The sequence below is a fragment of the Brienomyrus brachyistius genome, chromosome 21, assembly GCF_023856365.1.
Source record: "Brienomyrus brachyistius isolate T26 chromosome 21, BBRACH_0.4, whole genome shotgun sequence".
NCBI classification, from domain to species: Eukaryota; Metazoa; Chordata; class Actinopteri; order Osteoglossiformes; family Mormyridae; genus Brienomyrus; species Brienomyrus brachyistius.
The window spans coordinates 12,782,702-12,800,350 of NC_064553.1; the positions used below are offsets into that span (position 1 = coordinate 12,782,702).

Here is a 17,649-nt window from a genome sequence, read left to right on the forward strand (position 1 = left end):
AGTCACATGACATCCTCTCCAGACTATAACTGCAGGCCCTGCCGTTTGGAACACTTGCCATCCCCTCCCTCAGATTTTACAATCCCACACGCACGCGAAGGATCGAGACATAAAGTACTCTTGTATCAATGACGCTATTAGAACTGCTAAGGACACATACTCCTTACTGAACACCATAATCCCTCCTGTTTGCAGTTACCTTTAAATCACTCCTCACACTTTCTTGTACTCGTTTTAATTGGCACCTGCTGCTCTGACCTTTTCATAAGGCGGACTGCAATATAAACATTGGCAACTTGTAGGTTATGGATTCAAGTCCCAAAATGGGTTATAATAGGCTACATCCCTCACTGAGAGGGCTGCCTGGGTTATACTCATCCAACAAAAAAAATAAAACTCTTTTAAAAGTAATAAATTTTAACTTAAAAAAAACTACAAGTAGTGCATTTCAAACGTGCTTCGTTTTTAATGTTTAGTTTTTAATATTTTGCATATGCATAATGCGAAGCAGTTCTGTGCAGGGACTGTGCAGACGAGCCGTGGTAATATCCTTCTACACGGATATGAAGTTGCCGAGTCATGCTGATGTCGAAATCATGCAGGGAGCGTCGGGTGAAATGCCTGAAGCGGGAGACAGCGCATACTGCCGGCGTAGAGGGAGCGCTGGGACGGAGCAGGCCACAGTAATTACCGTCTATATAAGTGGAGACTTTGAGCTTAGTGCGTCAGGACGCTGGGAATCGGACATGAATATAACGGCACCCTGCTGTATTAGCGCCGATCTCGCCGCGCAGAAAGACTGCGTGGGATCCCTGTCTGCGCGTTTTTCACGTTGACAGCTGCGTTGGCTTGAGCGCGTTTGACAAACGTACTTGCTGGGTTGAAATCTTGGTGTTAGGATCACGATCTCATTTCAGGTAGGTAACGATCCGCCCCCCACCTATTTGCAGCACTTTACCGGAGTCGTAACACTTAATCGGGGAAAAAAGCGTTTCACTTACATTGGAGCGGCTGAGTAGTTTTACAGTATAATTGTGGCTGGCAGAAGAAGAGGGAAGTTGTGTTTTAAAGTAATAAATGATCAGTAAAACCGAAAGTGAACAGCCTGTGCAAATATTGGCACGCCGCCCTATAAAGTTTCTGTTGACGCTGGTTATATTAATACTAATATTCTTTCTGCTGTTAATCCTCGGTTTGGAGGCGTAGCGTGTCTGTCATATGACATTTTCCTTACTTGCTTTTCTCATGTAACTTTTGAATTTTAACCTATTCTGTCAATTTTAGAGGGCTGATGCAGTAGATAAATATCTTAGGTTTACTGTTGCATTACCGAGTGAGCTACAGAAAACCGCAAGTGATGAAGTCTAAAGCGAATTCATTTTAAGTAGAAAGGAATTGTTACGCTACCTTGTTAATAATTTTAAACGTCGGAGGGCAGTTTTCTCGCACAAACCGGAGTTTCTCGCACAAACTCTTCATGTTTGATTTGGATCGTCGAGCAAGAGGGTTTCGTATGTGACGTGCTGTTAAGTGCGATTTCCATCCCTTACCTTACGTGTTTATTGCTTGATAGCGGGCCCTAATGTACACTGAACTACACTCGGAATTTGCTGAGTAAATACGCCGGTCCGGGCACTTCTATGCCGAAATACCCAAGCGGTGTGACCGGTAGGTTTCGTTTCTGGTGGTGCGCTGCTTGTTACTCATTTTACCACATACCATGTAAAGCCTTTTGCTTAAGTTTTATTCAAAAGCAAAAGAGAAACAAAACACCATTTGTTATATATTTACCTGGCAAACGCATCAATTCAGAACAATTAACTCATGCACTCAAGTTCCTTGCGGTGATTCTGCTGAGTCGGAGCCGTTTGCATGTTATTAATCTCAAACACTAAATTTCATTATTATCTTATTCAACGCTGGGTCTAATAACACATGTATTTAACTATTTAAAATGTTCACTGGTCAATTTCAGGTAACTTTATTTCCCTTTTCAAGGTAAAATAGAAGATGGCTGCATTTTCTCAGTCCTGTTACCCAAAACCTCAAGCAACTGTTTAAATGTCATTTGAAAATCATAGAAAGTAGGTCTTTTGTGTTCCCTTAATATAGTATGTATTTTAAAGAAGTTATTGGTTACATGTTCAAAAAATTATATATTTCTGGTAAAAAAATCGCTATGTGAAAGTTGCAATTTATTCATAAATTTTTATTTATGAATTAAAAAAAGTTTAATCATAAAATCAACAAATTCATATCCATCAAACCTAATGGTATGAGAAGACTGAATACATATATGTGTTTTATTAATAAATGAATAAACTAAGTCCTAGAAATAATTTGGGTAACAGGACTGAGCGTTGAGTTTGACTGCCTCAGAAATACAGGAAAAGGGTTAGAACTTCCCTTTGGGTTTGCAGTGGTCTTCAGGCAACTGAGATGATGGAAGTTCCAGCTGCATGTGCCACTTGTGCAATGTGCCAAATTTCTTGGGCAGAAATGTAATAGAGTAACAGGACTGAGTGAAATCCTGGGGACACGATTAAAATGTGTATTTTATGTAGCATATCATTGATTTAATATAAGGAAAATAGTTACACCATAAATGGGAAATGCTGTTACATAATAATACAAAAAATTATAATTACATTATTGAAGTTCTTTAATCATTATATTTCACGGTGTTCTAGATGGTTCTCATTAGTGTTCTACATTATGTGTGTTAAATGGCCAATGAGGACACTGCCTGATAGGAACATGTATTATAAAGCTAGTGTTCATCCATTTTCCAAACCGCTTATCCTACTGGGTCACGGGGGGTCTGGAGCAATGGGCACGAGGCAGGGAACAACCCAGGATGGTGGGGGAGACTCGAACCCAGGTCCCAGAGGTGTGAGGCAGCAGTGCTAACCACTGCACCACCATGCCGCCCAGCTAGCGTTCATGTATCTTTATATATACAGTGTCCTGGGGACAGAAATGGCCAGAAATGACAGTGTGCAGAAAATCAGGCCAATCCCATAACTTAAATACATATTTTTCATCAGTTTTTAAATGACTTGTGGTATTATTAAGACCAAATGGACAGAGACAGAAAAATCTATCAGCAGCACTTTTATTCTGATTTGATCTAACCACACACATACATACCTGTCTGACACAATCGCTTTATTGTACGGTATCGCACTGTATTTTACTGTATCGTACTGTATCACTCGCTGTGACGCTGATTGGGGGGGGGGGCTGAGTTGCGTCTGGGGGGGCCCAGGACCACCCAAGACCACCTGTGCTGTCCGGCACATTATGATTCATTATATGTGCATCAGATAAAGTATATGCAGTCTCCGCCAGTGGCTGCATGTGCTAGGATTCGGTTATAGGTGTACAGTAGGCTGGCAGTGTTAAACAGCACGATGGCGGAGGCCGGCCCCCGGCTCTTTGCCTCCTGTGATCAGAGCTCGTTTAGGCTGAACTGCTTCATTGCTGCAGTCAGGAAGCTCAAGACGGCAGCTTTTCTGCAGGATGACTGACGGCAGCCTTTCAGCTGCGATTCTCCACCGTTCTGGGTCGGCTGTTTCTTTTAAAGCCCTGGTCCACTGCATCTTGCACAGAGTTTAAACATTAGTCAAGAGAATAGATAGAGTTGCATATTTACTGAAGCTGTCTGTGAAAACCACCTTGGTGTGCTGGCTGGTGACAGTTTTTTATATTCCAAAAAGGCAAAAAAAATAAATAAAATTGTGTATATATATATATATATATATGGGGGCGGCATGGTGGTGCAGTGGTTAGCACTGTCGCCTCACACCTCTGGGACCCGGGTTCGAGTCTCCGCCTGGGTCACATGTGTGTGGAGTTTGCATGTTCTCCCCGTGTCGTCGTGGGGTTTCCTCCGGGTACTCCGGTTTCCCCCCACAGTCCAAAAACATGCTGAGGCTGATTGGAGTTGCTGAATTGCCCGTAGGTGTGCATGTGTGAGTGAATGGTGTGTGAGTGTGCCCTGCGATGGGCTGGCCCCCCATCCTGGGTTGTTCCCTGCCTCGTGCCCATTGATTCCGGGATAGGCTCCGGACCCCCCGCGACCCAATAGGATAAGCGGTTTGGAAAATGGATGGATGGATATATATATATATATATATATATATATATATATATATATATATATATATATATATATATATATATATATATATATATATATATATATATATATATATATATAATATAGCACTGAGGAGCTAGATGGTTAAAATGATGCCAGTTTGATCATTCTGAAGCCCAGCTGTGGGAAGCGGGCATTAGTGCTGGGAGGGAGAGCTGACTCTGAAACGGGGGGGCTACTTTGATGTGCCCTGTTTTAGTTCCCTTGCAGTTTGCAATTGGCTTAAACCAATATAACTCCAGCTTTGTTTCTCCCATAGATAAAAAGATAAAAAGCAGCTTAGCACATAGTGGCTGTTTGCTGAGTGCTTGGTGAGCTGACAGAGAACTGGTACAAGTTGCTCTCCGGCGGGGGGAGACAGTCGAATCTTATCTGGGCAGTTAGCTATTATTTTTTTCTTCCTCAATTAAATAAATAAATAATAAAAGTGTGTGTGTGTGTATGTGTGTATGTGTATATATATATATATATATATATATATATATATATATATATATATATATATATATATATATATATATATATATATATATACACAAATAAAAATATAGTTTTCTTCTTCCTGCTATTCTACCCAGCCTCAATTTCTGTGTGTGTTTCATGCTCCCAGTAACTGGAGGCTTATTGGCTGCTTTTCTTGCTCCTCCCCTCTCCCCCCCACCGGAGAGCACTGTAATGGTGAAAGGGAAGTGAGAGTGGATGTGCTTATTTTTATTTTATTTTTTTCCGGCTGTACAGTACAGCACTCGCACAAACACAGAAATGATTTCCCTCCATATAAGCATTATCCATAACCTGGAAACACACCGTGGTACATGATGACGTTTTAAAGGCATTTGTTTTAATCAGATATAATTGTGTCGCTTTGTTTACACTCAAAATAAGGTCAAAAGCTTTGAGCCAGCTGATACGATAAGCTGGTACGGTAAGTTCATAGTTCACCCGTCCATATGACATAAATTTTGTCATCAGAAGTGATCGTTCTGGCTGTGCATGTTGCAGCCCAGGTCTTGCGTCTTGCAGAGTGGTTGCATGTGCAAGGAATCATTAGTCTGGTGGAATATCACTGCTGTATGCATGCAGTGACCATTTGTGTACATGGACAATGTCCCTAAATGTTGACTCTAAGCAGAAATCTGTGCACTCGCCCGTGCACCTTCTGCAGCTGCACTTGGACAAGTGGAGCATGAACTGTGCTTTAACCAGAAAGTGCTGAACGTGAAATGCAGGATTTTGTAAATTAGTAAGCTGTGGCACTAATAAATCCACGGACAGGTTCTCATTCTTGCTCCCTTCCAGCTCCCGGTACGAGCAAAAACGTGGACTGTCTGGGGGGGGGGTCCCCGTGGACCGGATTGCGAAATGCTGTTATAACCCTACTCCCGTCTTCTCTAGGTTGATGGTCCTCCATTCGGATCTGCAGATGTCTTGTCCTGTGGCTGGAGGTCAGTTTTCATAACCTGTGATCCTAACCCCATGTGAGGAGGTACTACAGAGGACGCTGGGAAGAGACCTTGGTCTGCTGGAAATCTTTTAAAAAAAGACTTTGTTGATGTGACTAACTGCAGTGAAGTCGGGTTTCATGAGTATAAATGTACTGTTTAACCCACCAGTTTTTTCACTGGTCTAGGGAAGAACCTTCAGGCGTTACTGCTCCAAGCACAGGGGATCACTAGGCCTGGAGCCCCTACACCCATGTGCTACCTTTTGTCCTTGTTCTATGGTTCCTCCGTTTGCTCCGGCAGATGTGTGAAAAATGTGCACAGAGCTCTCAGGTGTGAACTGAGCTGGTCTGAAGCGGGGTGAGGTACACAACCTGCTCGGGCCTCATCTCCAAAGAACACCCCCCCCCCCAATCAAGTCCCGGCAAAGTGATCAGGGTTTAAACAAGCGGCCTACTTTCAAGCCCGCCCTGACCTGCCGCAGAGCCGAACTGATATTTCTGTGTCGGCTTCCTACTCCTCCTTATCTAACCACACTTGAGGGCTGTGGAGGCACAAAGGGGAGGATGATATGTATGAGGAAGAAGAAGCCCACCAAGGACGAGGACTTCTCGGCCATCGCTGTCCCATCCATGAGGGGCGAAGGCTACTTGGACTACAGGGTGGACAGCCACCCCTCGCAGGCCCTGCAGATCATGGAGGAACTCCGACACCACGGCCTGCTGTGTGATCTGGTCTTGCACGTCACCTACAAAGGCTCCTGCGTGGACTTCAAGGTGAGAAACTCACAGGATTGACATGGTGTGACTCCAGGAACCGTTTGGCCGACATCATGAAATTTTAGTGTAAGACTGAGCATAAACATCCCCACGTGTGACGGAGAGAAAGGCTGAAAGTAAAATGTCTGTCTCTCCACCAAAACAAAGCTCAGGAAAGTGTGCCCGAAATCTCGTAATTACCTGAGAGCTCCCATAATCCTCTCTGAGTTTTTCACTCTGCACATTCTATATTAAAAATGTTATATATGTTATATGCACAGATGAACCAAAACCCATATGAGGCAAATTATATCAACTATTTCGTACAAATGGTGCATGGCTGGGTCTGGGATATGTTAGACCAAGGGTGGGCAACTTTTTTCCAGAAAGGGCAATTGGGTATGTTGGTTTTTCCTTAAACTCCTCAATTCTCAATTAGATTACTAATTAGAGGACTGATTTTGCTGAAGAATCCTCACACCTGGGTTTGAACAGATTATCCCTAAATCCTGAATAGGTACTGGCCCTTTGCGGATAAGATTGGCATCTCCTGTATTAGACAATAAGCTAACATGCAGTACTTGTCAACACATTCAATGCAGAAGAAAATGCACAGAGAGTGACTTTGACAAAGGCCAAATCATTACGGTCAGACAACTGGGTCAGAGCATCTCTGAAACAGCCGGGTTTGTGGGGTGATCAGGGTCAGCAGTACCGAGTGTGAGTGATCAGAGGGAAAACCTGTGATCCATTGGCAAGGTGATGGGCAGCCAGGACTTTAGCAGGATGTGAATGAAGGTTAATCCGCCTGGCATCCCAGGGTAGTGTATGACTCAGCAGGTTAGGAAGTGGTACGTTTGGTTGGAAGTTTGCCAGTTAAGATCCCAGTGTCTGCAGAGTGATGTCACTGCTGGCCCCCTGAGGGAGGCCCTTAACCCCCAGGGACCACCTGACTAAAATTGACTAAAAAAAATGTGTGACTATTGTTAAAAAACTAACTAAAAAACAGTTTCAATCCGTCAGCCGTCGCCATACTGAATGCTGCTAAGCTGACAGTCTGAGCTATTGCACCTTCATGTTTACAGTACAGTCTCATGGTTACAACTAAGTTGGACTCATTGCTTAATTTTAGTGCTGCTGTTTTCAAATGCAATACATGAAAAGGGCAATATCTTGAAACCGTGGAGTATGACTGATTTATCGTTCTGATCTGTTTGTTTATTGATAGTCTGTTTATTTTTGATGTTTTATTGTTACTATGTGACACTGGAGAGGATGCACTTTTAAAATTCCGTTGCTGTGGAAACAACGACGACAGTAAAGCATCTGAATCTGAAGTGTGTGCTAAATGGGTCAAATGTCTGATTGTACCTGAATGCTCTTCTCCTAGGTCCACAAGGTGGTCCTGGCCTCATGTAGCCCCTACTTCAAGGCCATGTTCACCAATGACTTCAGGGAGTCGCATGCCTCCGAGGTGACGCTGCCGGACGTCTGCCCCCAGGTGGTGGGCCGGCTGATCGACTTCGCCTACACGTCGCGCGTGACGGTGGGGAAGGCCTGCGTGCTGCACCTGCTGCTGGCCGCCATGCGCTACCAGATGGCGGACGTGGAGCGGGCCTGCTGCGACTTCCTGGCCAAGAACCTGGAGCCCGCCAACGTCATCGGCATCGGCCGCTTCTCGGAGGAGATCGGCTGCAGCGAGCTCCACCTGCTCAGCCGGCAGTACATCAACACGCATTTTAACGAGGTGGGCATCTCGCGTCCTTGCCGCCCGCTGTATGCCAGCACACGCCTTAACGAGATGGGCACCTGGGGTCCGTGCAGCCCCCGCTGCCTCGGGCCGCATCTGCACAGCTGACAGCGTGTTGACACGCACGCTGATGAGCTGCCTCTGCTTATGTTCCCGCCAAACTTGCCGAGGCTGCATTTTGCAGAGGAAGCAACTTTGGCTCTTGGGAATTTCGTCAGTTTTTTCCTGAACAAAATGTCCCCTCGTATTGAAACGGGCCTGATCAGCCACGTTGTGGCTTTGCCATTTCTTGTCCCCCTTGGTTACTTAGGTCTTTGTAGGTGGCTTTAATGACATGAAATTTACCCACCTTTGTCATAGTGAACAAACAATAGAGTTTGCATGTCTTTTTATTGAGGTTTTTCTCAGTTACGTTTTTCATTACAGACAGAGGTGGAAAGTTCAGGTTTAGAAAGTACAAATCTAAACCAAAAATTTTGTTTTCGACCAACCGATTGAGCGACTGTGACTCTTTATGCTCGAATAGTTGGTCGAAACAAAATCTTGGTCTGGATTTTTACTTCCCACCTCTTGTCATTTAGTCCCCTTTAACCCATAGTTCCCTGATGGTATAAGAGAACTCATTGTATAACTGAAAGAAGACATCACAGCAGAGGATGCAAATACTCCTGAGGTAGTTTACGGACTTGTAGCTATTAGAAAACACTTTGGAGTGGAACGGCTACCTTATGGTCAGTCACTTCTGGTCTGGGAGCTTAGCTTGGGGTCTCCTTGCTGCATCCGACACGCTGCTCGGTCCTGTGACTTCACCGTTTGACTTGCAGCGCAGATAACATGCAGGGTTGTTGGGTGGAAGGTAAACGTGTTTGACTGATACTGAGATACGACAGATTTACGAACGCATGCGATTAGCATATAGTCGTCGTTAGATGGAAGTTGTGTGCATCCAGTCTGTATTTCTATACTGCTGTGAGAGTCGCTGCTCAGTGCTCATTTATATATGCAAAGGATTCTATTTTCTCTTTCTGTTTGCTGTTATTCCTGAAAAGTGTTTAACAACATTCCTGCAGTCCAAGGCTCAGGTCTGAATGCAAATATGAATCAGCTCGGTAAGATTAACGAGTGCCTGACCTTTTAATGGCATGAGTAATGAGAAGGATTGAAATCTGTCCAGAACTTAATGGGACACACAATTGTTTTTGGAATGTGGTGATATATTTTAGGTTTGACCAGAGTCCTGCTTTAGAAGCGCGTCTCGTCGGCCAGATATCTCTCACATGACGTCAAGTTGACAAAGGCTCCGAACACGGTTCCATTATCGTCTCTGTTGTTACCACACAGCAACAGAATATGAATGTGGATCATGTCAGCCGCCTGATACAGATCCCCTGCCTCATGCATTATGGTGTCTGGAGCTCCAGCCCCCCCCCCCCCCCCCCCCCAGTGACCCTGTTATCAGACACGCGGTGTGGGAGATAGATGGGTAGATCGTTAAATGCAAATGTCGAGGATAGTATTTTTTTTATTGTTAATATGTTTTGAGTCTGTGAATTTGGGTACTCTGGAGTAGTGTTCCTCAAACAGTTCCTCCAGGACCCCCAGACGGGCCACATTTTTGCTCCCTCCAAAATCCCAGTAGCAGCAAAAATGTGAACTCTAGGGGTCCCTGAGGCCCGGATTGAGAAGCACTATTATGGAGTAGCCCTGGGGTACATACTAACCTGGGCGTCATGTCTGTCTGCAGGTGACCAAAGAGGAGGAGTTTTTCAGTCTGTCGCACTGTCAGCTGCTGGATCTGATCAGTCAGGACAGCCTGAAGGTGCTCTGTGAGTCTGAAGTCTACAAGGCCTGCATCGAGTGGGTGCGCTGGGACGTGGAGGGCCGCGCTCAGTATTTCCATGCCCTCCTGGACGCCGTGCGCATCTACGCGCTGCCGCCACGCTTCCTGAAACGCCAGCTGCAGTCGTGCCCCGTGCTTAGCAAGGCCGACTCCTGCCGTGACTTCCTGTCCCGGATCTTCCAGGAGATGGCGCTACGTAAGCCGCAGCCGCTGCCCCCGGTGCGCGGGCCCCAGCTGATCTACGTGGTGGGCGGGTACCGGCAGCAGTCGCTGCCATCCTTGGAGGCCCTGGACCTCCGCTCCGGCTCCTGGCTGCAGCTGGCCAGCATGAGCGCGCCCAGTAGCGGCCTGGGGGCCTGCGCGCTCTTTGGCCTGCTCTACGCCGTCGGCGGCCGCAACCTGCCGCAGCAGGAAGGCGCCGAGTTGGGCTCGCTCAGCTGCTACAACCCCATGACCAATCAGTGGACGGAGCACAGCCCCATGCAGACCCCCCGTAACCGCGTGGGTGTAGCGGTCGTCGACGGCAGCATATACGCCGTGGGGGGGGCCCACGGCTCCACGCACCACAACACTGTGGAGAAGTGAGTGTGGGTTTGTAGGGGGGGTCCTCATAGTCTCTATATCGACTTTGCTAGACCTACACGGGGAGCAGACATTCTGCCTGGTTTATTACGCCTTTTCACCAGTGCGCATTTTTCACAAATGAATAGAAAGCAAAGATAAAACATCAATAAAACCGTAATACTTTTAATTTCACTCTTTGTTTGAAAATGTCCGTGTTTTCCTCAAACGAAAAGCAAAAATGATACAATAATACTTCAATAATAATACAGTATAATAGAGTAATTATTCTTACTCTTTACTTGACGGATTATTACTCATCTTCATTCTATTTTGCGTGTACATTAAAACACTGCTTTTATACAAGGGTGTAAATGTTGCCCTCATTCAGGCGTTTGTGTTGGCCCTCACTGTGTGATCATACAGGTTTTTTCACAGTTCATGAAGTACCTGACGAGGACAGTGCGCTGACATCACGGCAGGTGCTGTTAGCCGCAGGTAGCTGGCTAGGAAGATTACGAGGTGGTTATTGGGTGGTATTTCAGCATCACACTCGTCAGGCGGGCGTCTGAACGTTTCGCGGAAAGTGTTTTCCTCACCGTCGCCGTCTGTGTGACCGACGACTGAGATCTGTTCTCAGGAAGGATGTCCTGGCCTGGATCGCGTGGCCTTTTGGCCTCTCGCACGGCGGCCCTCTCGAGGAAGCACGTCGCAGGCATACGGGCTACAGACAAACACCGTTAAAAACCAGACTAGCTCCCCGGGGTCATGTGAGCGATTGTGCCAAACCTGCAGGACGTTGAGGGTTAAAGGGACTCGGCATTTCCTAAGTGTGGAGTGTGTCACATGGTCCTGTGTGATATACTGTAGAACATTTGAATTGCCATGTATTAAATGAATTGACTTTAATAAGCAAGACCCTTTAAATGCACTGTGGTTCTGGTGATTGATACCACATCACAGGTTCCTGTTTTGTAGTAGATTGTCCTAAGGATGTGATGCCGGACAGTGCGGCAACTGACAACACGCTGCACTTAGTCGCTGTTAAAAAAAAAAAAAAGAATGCACATGTTGTTCTGAATGTAGTCAGTACAGCTTCTGGTTTTTAAGCAGAATCTTAAAGATTAATTTAATCTCCAGCCTTTTACAGGTTCTTAGCTGGCAGACTGGGCATGTCACAGTGACTCGGGCTAAATGTGCTGCATCTGCTTACTGGTATATGATCTCGGATCATTTCATCTCTGGTAGAATTGACTCGCGTCGCATTCGCTGCGTTGGTGGTTCCCGAGTCGGAGTGTCAGGGCAGGACAGCAGGGATAGGAGAATCCCGAGAAAAAGATGGATGTGGCTTATTCTCATGTTCGGGACACAGAGGCACGTTAAAAGCGACTGGCGTCTGCAGAGATTCCAGTGTATGGGCTGGATACTCTGGGCTGCCCAGTACTTTTTTTCAATGACACTTTAGAAGATATTTTTGTAGATTTTCCTGCAGGTGAAGAATTAACAGAGCAGCTGCTCTTAAAAGGATGGTTCCCTGACTTTAAAGGGTTAAAGGCTGAACGTACAGCTGTCACTTAGGGGGTCTTGGCAAACTATGAAGTGCAGGATAATGGTGGAGAAGCGGAGGCGAATCGCCACGCGATGAAAGGGCGTGAACGGAGATGATGGATTTTTACGCTCCCCTCGGTCTGTCTGGCAGGTACGACCCCGAGACAAACCGCTGGACGTTTGTCGCCCCAATGTCGGTGGCGCGACTCGGGGCAGGCGTGGCGGGATGCGGCGACGTGCTGTACGTGGTCGGCGGCTTCGACGGCGAGAACCGCTGGAGGACGGCGGAGCGCTACTACCCAGAGACCAACTTCTGGCAGCCCGTGGCGGCCATGGCGACCGAGCGCAGTGGTCTTGGTAAATGGGGGGGGGGGCGGCTTCCTCACGGTTGGTGACACCTTCACAGCAGTGACAGCACCTGGATAAGACAGTGGCTGAGGGGTGAGAGAGGTGGGGTAGGTGCAGGAGGGGGTCGTGTGGTTATATCCCTGAGCAGGGGCACAGTAAGGGGCTTGGATAACCTGGCAGATTGGAGGGCCCAGCACTTGAGTAGGTAAAACTGGACAAGGAGGACAGGATTTCTTGTTACTGTCCATGAGTAAGGTGTTAAACCTGAACCCTGTTCCCCTCTCCACGAGTAAGGTGTTAAACCTGAACCCTGTTCCCCTCTCCACAAGTAAGGTGTTAAACCTGAACCCTGTTCCCCTCTCCACGAGTAAGGTGTTAAACCTGAACCCTGTTCCCCTCTCCACGAGTAAGGTGTTAAACCTGAACTGGTGCTGGGAAAAATGTCCACATCCTCATGTAATACATCAAGTGTATAAAATGATGTTGCCCTGGGTAAAAGCTTAGAAAAATTACACTAAGACAGCAGGTTGAAGGAAGGCAGTAAAATGTAATGATCCTATAAAACCGGTTTTAAAGCCATGTGCTCTCACTGTGTGTGTGTGTGAGTTATGTATATGTTACATGTGGAAAAAAATAGCTGTTTTGACATTTTTGACCATTGACCATTTTTTTTCAAACTCCAGAAGGGAAAACTTTTTATAAGTTATTTAGTTATTTAGTTTTATAAAAACCTGTAATCAGAAAACTTAAAAAAAGAAACTGGTAGTCTGGTATTTAGTTTCATTACTTATGCTTAAAGCTGTCATTGTTGGGATTGGGGTTTTTCCCCATAGAAATGAATGGACAGGCCCCACAAAGATGAGTACAAACGTGTGTGTGTGTGTGTTCTGAAGGGCTGGTGTGCCTAGATGACCACCTGTTTGCAGTGGGGGGGTACAACGGCAGGATGCAGCTGCAGTCAGTGGAGCGCTACAGCATCGCACGGGATGTGTGGCAACCCGTAGCTCCCATGATGCACTGCCGCAGCGCCCATGGCATCGCTGTGCACCAGGGCCGGATCTATGTGCTGGGTGAGTGTCAGGGAGCACCTGTCGATGGGCTACACATCAGGGGCTTCCTAAAAGACTGCATGCAAGTGCAGCGCCAGCAGGGGGCGTAGTATATATCAAACTAGGCCGGTAAACGGCCTATGCTGACTGAAGATACCTGATTGGAAATTCGATTAAAAAGTCATGTTTAATAGTGCTTCTCAATTTGGTCCACAGGGGCCCACTGACAGTCCACGTTTTTGCTTCTACCAAGAGCTAGGAGGGAGCAAAAATGTGGACCATCTGGGGGTCCCCGAGGACTGGCTTCAAAACACTGGTTTATAGAGTGTGATGTGATTCATTTGTTTAAATGCCACTAGTTAAGAAAAACTGTAGCATTTGAGTCTTACTCCAGTGCCTTGTCACCGTGGTTTCAGGTGGTTTCAACCAGGGAGGGTTCCTATCCAGCGTTGAGTGCTACTGCCCAGATCGCGATGAGTGGACATACGTGACGGACATGTCCACGGGGCGCAGCGGAATGGGCGTGGCCGTTACCATGGAGCCCTGCCCCGGCAACCTACCAGAAGAGGAGGAAGTGGTGGATGGGTGACCAAACAAAAAAACTCTCATGCTGTCAGATTAAGGACTGAACCTCCTGACCAGGGAAATGACTGAGCCCCTATGAAACCTCTTTGATGAACATCACACTGGTGCTATGCCTTCAAGCTGCACTTGCTCATTTCCTGCAGTCTAAAAGTTTATTTTTGCAGAGTTTTTAAAAACATAATATATAACCTCAAGGTAGTAAGTTATTTTTATTTACAAAATATCACCAAGTCAATAATAGTTTGTTTTATGTCCTCAAAACCATTTGCAGTGAAAATCCAACTGGTGTGCAGTGGATACACCTGAACTTTGTGGGTGATAATTACTGCAGTTATGGACACAGCAAGGTTACTATGTTCATTTGTATATTTACTCTGGCGGGGGGGGGGGAACTGAAGTAAAAATTTCTCAAATAAGTCATGGAAATTAATTCAGACTCAAATGCTGGATACCTTTTGTAAAGACAGAGGGAAGTGAAAACAGTCTTGGAAAAGCTGCTTTTAGCTGCTTTTAGCTGCTTTTACCCGCAAAGCCTGATGCTTTTTTATTCCTCAAACCGACTTTTTTTTTTTTTTATATCACCTATTTATGATTTTTCTATTGCAGGAATTCACGTTAAGTACTTTGCTCAAGGGAACAACATCAGAACAACTCCTGGGGTCTTAACTAAACCGCAGGTCTACAGAATGAGCCCCCCACCCCCCACCCCTGGATTTTCAGTTCTTTGCCTTAGAATTTGAAGTGAAAGTCATTGTTGAAACACAACAACAAAATGTGTCCTGCATTTAACCCATATGTGACATAGGAGTGGGCAGCTCTTGCGTAGGAGTTGGGGAACAGCACCCTGCTGGTCAGGGATTTGGACCAACAACCTTTCGATCACAAACGCTTAACCATTATGGCACCATTCCACCTTACAGGGCGGACTATGATATTGCGCACTGTGTAAGTACAATCCAACAAGACAGCTGCTTGCTTTACACGCTGCAGATCACGCACCCATGAGCCCGTAACTATGAGAAATAACTCCATTTTGTCATGCAATTGCTTAAATTCTTTATGAGACTAAAACATTCAATAGTGCGCTGATTACATTTACAACCATGTTTTTTGCCATGGTATGTGAACACGAGGTGTGTATTCAGAGCGGTGTGATGGACTCAGTGTGTATCATGTTTTGCTTTGTACCTATAGAGTTGGGGGTTTGAATCCTGCCTCTCTTGAGCAGGGAGTTTTCATTTTCTCCCTGTGCTTAGCAAATTCCTCCAGTTTCCACCTGAAGGGTAATTGGTGTCTCTATATTGCCTGTACAGTCTGGGTGTGTGAATATCTTTGCTTTAGGAAGGACTGGCATCCTGTCCAGAGTGTACCCCCCCCAGTTCTAGCTTGGATGGATAGACATTTAATTATTTTAGCTGCGTGTTTGTTTGCTACCACTAGATGGTGCTCGATTGCTATAATTTCTTTAGAAGCGATCTTGCCGAAATTCATAATGATTAGGTTCAGCTAATTGAGATTATTTCATTCACCATTGCAATGCGTCTTGTTTCAACGGTGATGGTTATCAAAACACTGATATACTATTTCAGCACCTTTACAAGGGATTGTTTTTCATGCCTGACGACATCTGATCCCCTGGTCTAATTTTGATAGTGTGCCAAGTTAGTCATCGTTTTCCTCTGTAGTAACATTTTTTCCCCCACTTGTACTAAGTTACTCTCAGTAGTTGATAACTCTCAGCCTCCATTTTTGAAATAGGCTTTTGAAATAGCTTGTGTGTCACTCTCAGGATGTGGAATAGCGCTTTGGTGATGTTAGGCAGTCTGCCCGAGGCACAAGTTAATCTACCCCCTGGTGAATCTGGTGGATCCTCCGGAGAAATTTCTGGATATGGAGCGATCGGTCACACCTTCCATGTGACCCTAAGCAAGCAAGCTGAGAAGTCCACCGTCTGGTGCAGCAGAAGGGTGTTCTGTGATATTTCTACAAATCATTTTTCGGGGGAATCACCGAAGAGTACAACATGGAGACGTGCTCCTTAATAATCCACTAATGTCACAGGGGTATCTTTTCCTAATTCTTGTACTTGCAAATATCCTTGAAAAGATATCTAAATTCTCCTAAATAAATGTATTCAGCTATAGAATTGAGTGAACGTGTAAGTCACCTAAAAAATAAAGGAATCATTGTATCAGTAATAACAACCGTGCTTAAAATTTAAAGCAGAATGTCTCGCTGGTACCAGGGTTGGAGGTTAGTGAGGAAATTGAAGTTGCTATGGAAACCGTAAACTATGTCCGGTCAGGCTGAGGTGCCGCTTTTTGATCTCTGGGCCAGAGAGTCGCGTCGTCCCCGTGAGCCACCAACTTGTCCTCATGGAGCTCACAGTGATGGGGAGGTTATACCGACAGGCATGTCATCACCCTCATAATGGCAAGTACACCTCGCGAAATTACTCGGTAGAGGGTGTCAGCGGTCTGTTAACGCACCGCCAAGGCGGCCATCTTTGCGGGGCTGGAGGCGGGGGGGCATAATTATCGCTCCATGTTGACAGGAAGAGCCTTGGGGAGGGGTCGCAGCTGAGCGGAAGGCCACGGGCAGGGCAGCATATGGGGGGGGGGTTGGGGGTGCAGGGCATAGTCCATACCCCAAGCATCAGACAGTTATATAATCTGAACACCCCCCCCCTTACTGCTGCTCTCAAAAGCAAGCATCAGGAAACAAAGACTGGAGCCTTTATTTACACCCTGATTAGCAGAGATGTGCTCCATTCTCCTTACTGGATATATTCCAGTTTACTCTTATCAGACTCAGAACATGCCATAAACATGCAAGCATGCCGTTTATAAATGACTCATCCAGGATGGGGTCAGAGTGAATCTAAGCTTCTCCCTGGAAGCACAGAGTGGGGGGAGCCTGTGGACGGGATGTGATCCCATGAAGGCACCGTCTCACAGTGGAGGTGGTTTGCAAGCAGCCATTCACCTAATGGGGAAGCCTGTGTATTTTCCACCGACCAGCATGCACAAGGGATCTCCAGACGCAGAGAGCCAGGGGGTTCAAACCCACAGAGGAGTGAGCGTATAGTGCCACCCACCCATCCATCATGCCATAACAAACATACTTATTTATGCTACATCTTGCCACATTTGAAGCTTATTCTTTGTTACATTTTCTTATGTCTGTTTAAATCTATGTCAGTCCTAGCAAAGTGAAAAGAGGGCGATAAGACTAAAAGACAAGAACTGGTTGTTTTGTGCACCCCTCTGCTGTCACAACAATGCCCCGGAGAATTGCAATCTGAATGATGATGAACTTGATTATAAAGCAGAAAGTCGATTTGGGTACAAAATGCCTGCAGTTCCTCTGGCTACAGAAAGGGGGAGCTAGGGAGCCAGGTTTGTGAGCACCACTTCCGTTACTGGGCAAACTCTCCTGGGGGGCTGAAAGGCACTGCCTGGGCTACTGTGCCGGTGTCCCCCAGCAAGAACACAGCACTTCTCTCTTATCTACCCGGACCTGCTGCTGGAGACGGCCTGCGGTGCATTAAACAGCCAGGGCCTCGGAATACGCATAACCCACTGGAGATGACTTCTGTGAGGAGGG

The 17,649-nt window shown here is 46.1% G+C and overlaps 1 protein-coding gene across 2 annotated transcripts; it reads left to right on the plus strand.

Annotated features, from left to right (window-relative positions):
* Nucleotides 1–583: 583 nt before the first annotated feature.
* On the plus strand, nt 584–16,189 carry keap1a (kelch-like ECH-associated protein 1a). Of its 2 annotated transcripts, none has more exons than XM_048988933.1 (7): nt 584–917; nt 5,558–6,380; nt 7,864–8,109; nt 9,857–10,533; nt 12,213–12,418; nt 13,303–13,479; nt 13,875–16,189. In XM_048988933.1, the coding sequence occupies exons 2-7, from the start codon at nt 6,171–6,173 to the stop codon at nt 14,045–14,047; spliced, it is 1,689 nt and encodes a 562-aa protein (XP_048844890.1). In that variant the 5' UTR covers nt 584–917; nt 5,558–6,170; the 3' UTR covers nt 14,048–16,189. The 2 variants fall into 2 exon arrangements, with proteins under 2 accessions (XP_048844890.1, XP_048844889.1); XM_048988932.1 differs by having other exon boundaries at nt 585–917; nt 7,753–8,109.
* Nucleotides 16,190–17,649: the final 1,460 nt, after the last annotated feature.

Coding starts and splice junctions, on each gene's coding strand:
- keap1a (XM_048988932.1), top strand. CDS start 6,171: ATGATATGTATGAGGAAGAAGAAGCCCACCAAGGACGAGGACTTCTCG. Junction 12,419..13,302: donor GACCGAGCGCAGTGGTCTTG/GTAAATGGGGGG, acceptor TGTGTTCTGAAG/GGCTGGTGTGCCTAGATGAC. Junction 13,480..13,874: donor GGGCCGGATCTATGTGCTGG/GTGAGTGTCAGG, acceptor CCGTGGTTTCAG/GTGGTTTCAACCAGGGAGGG.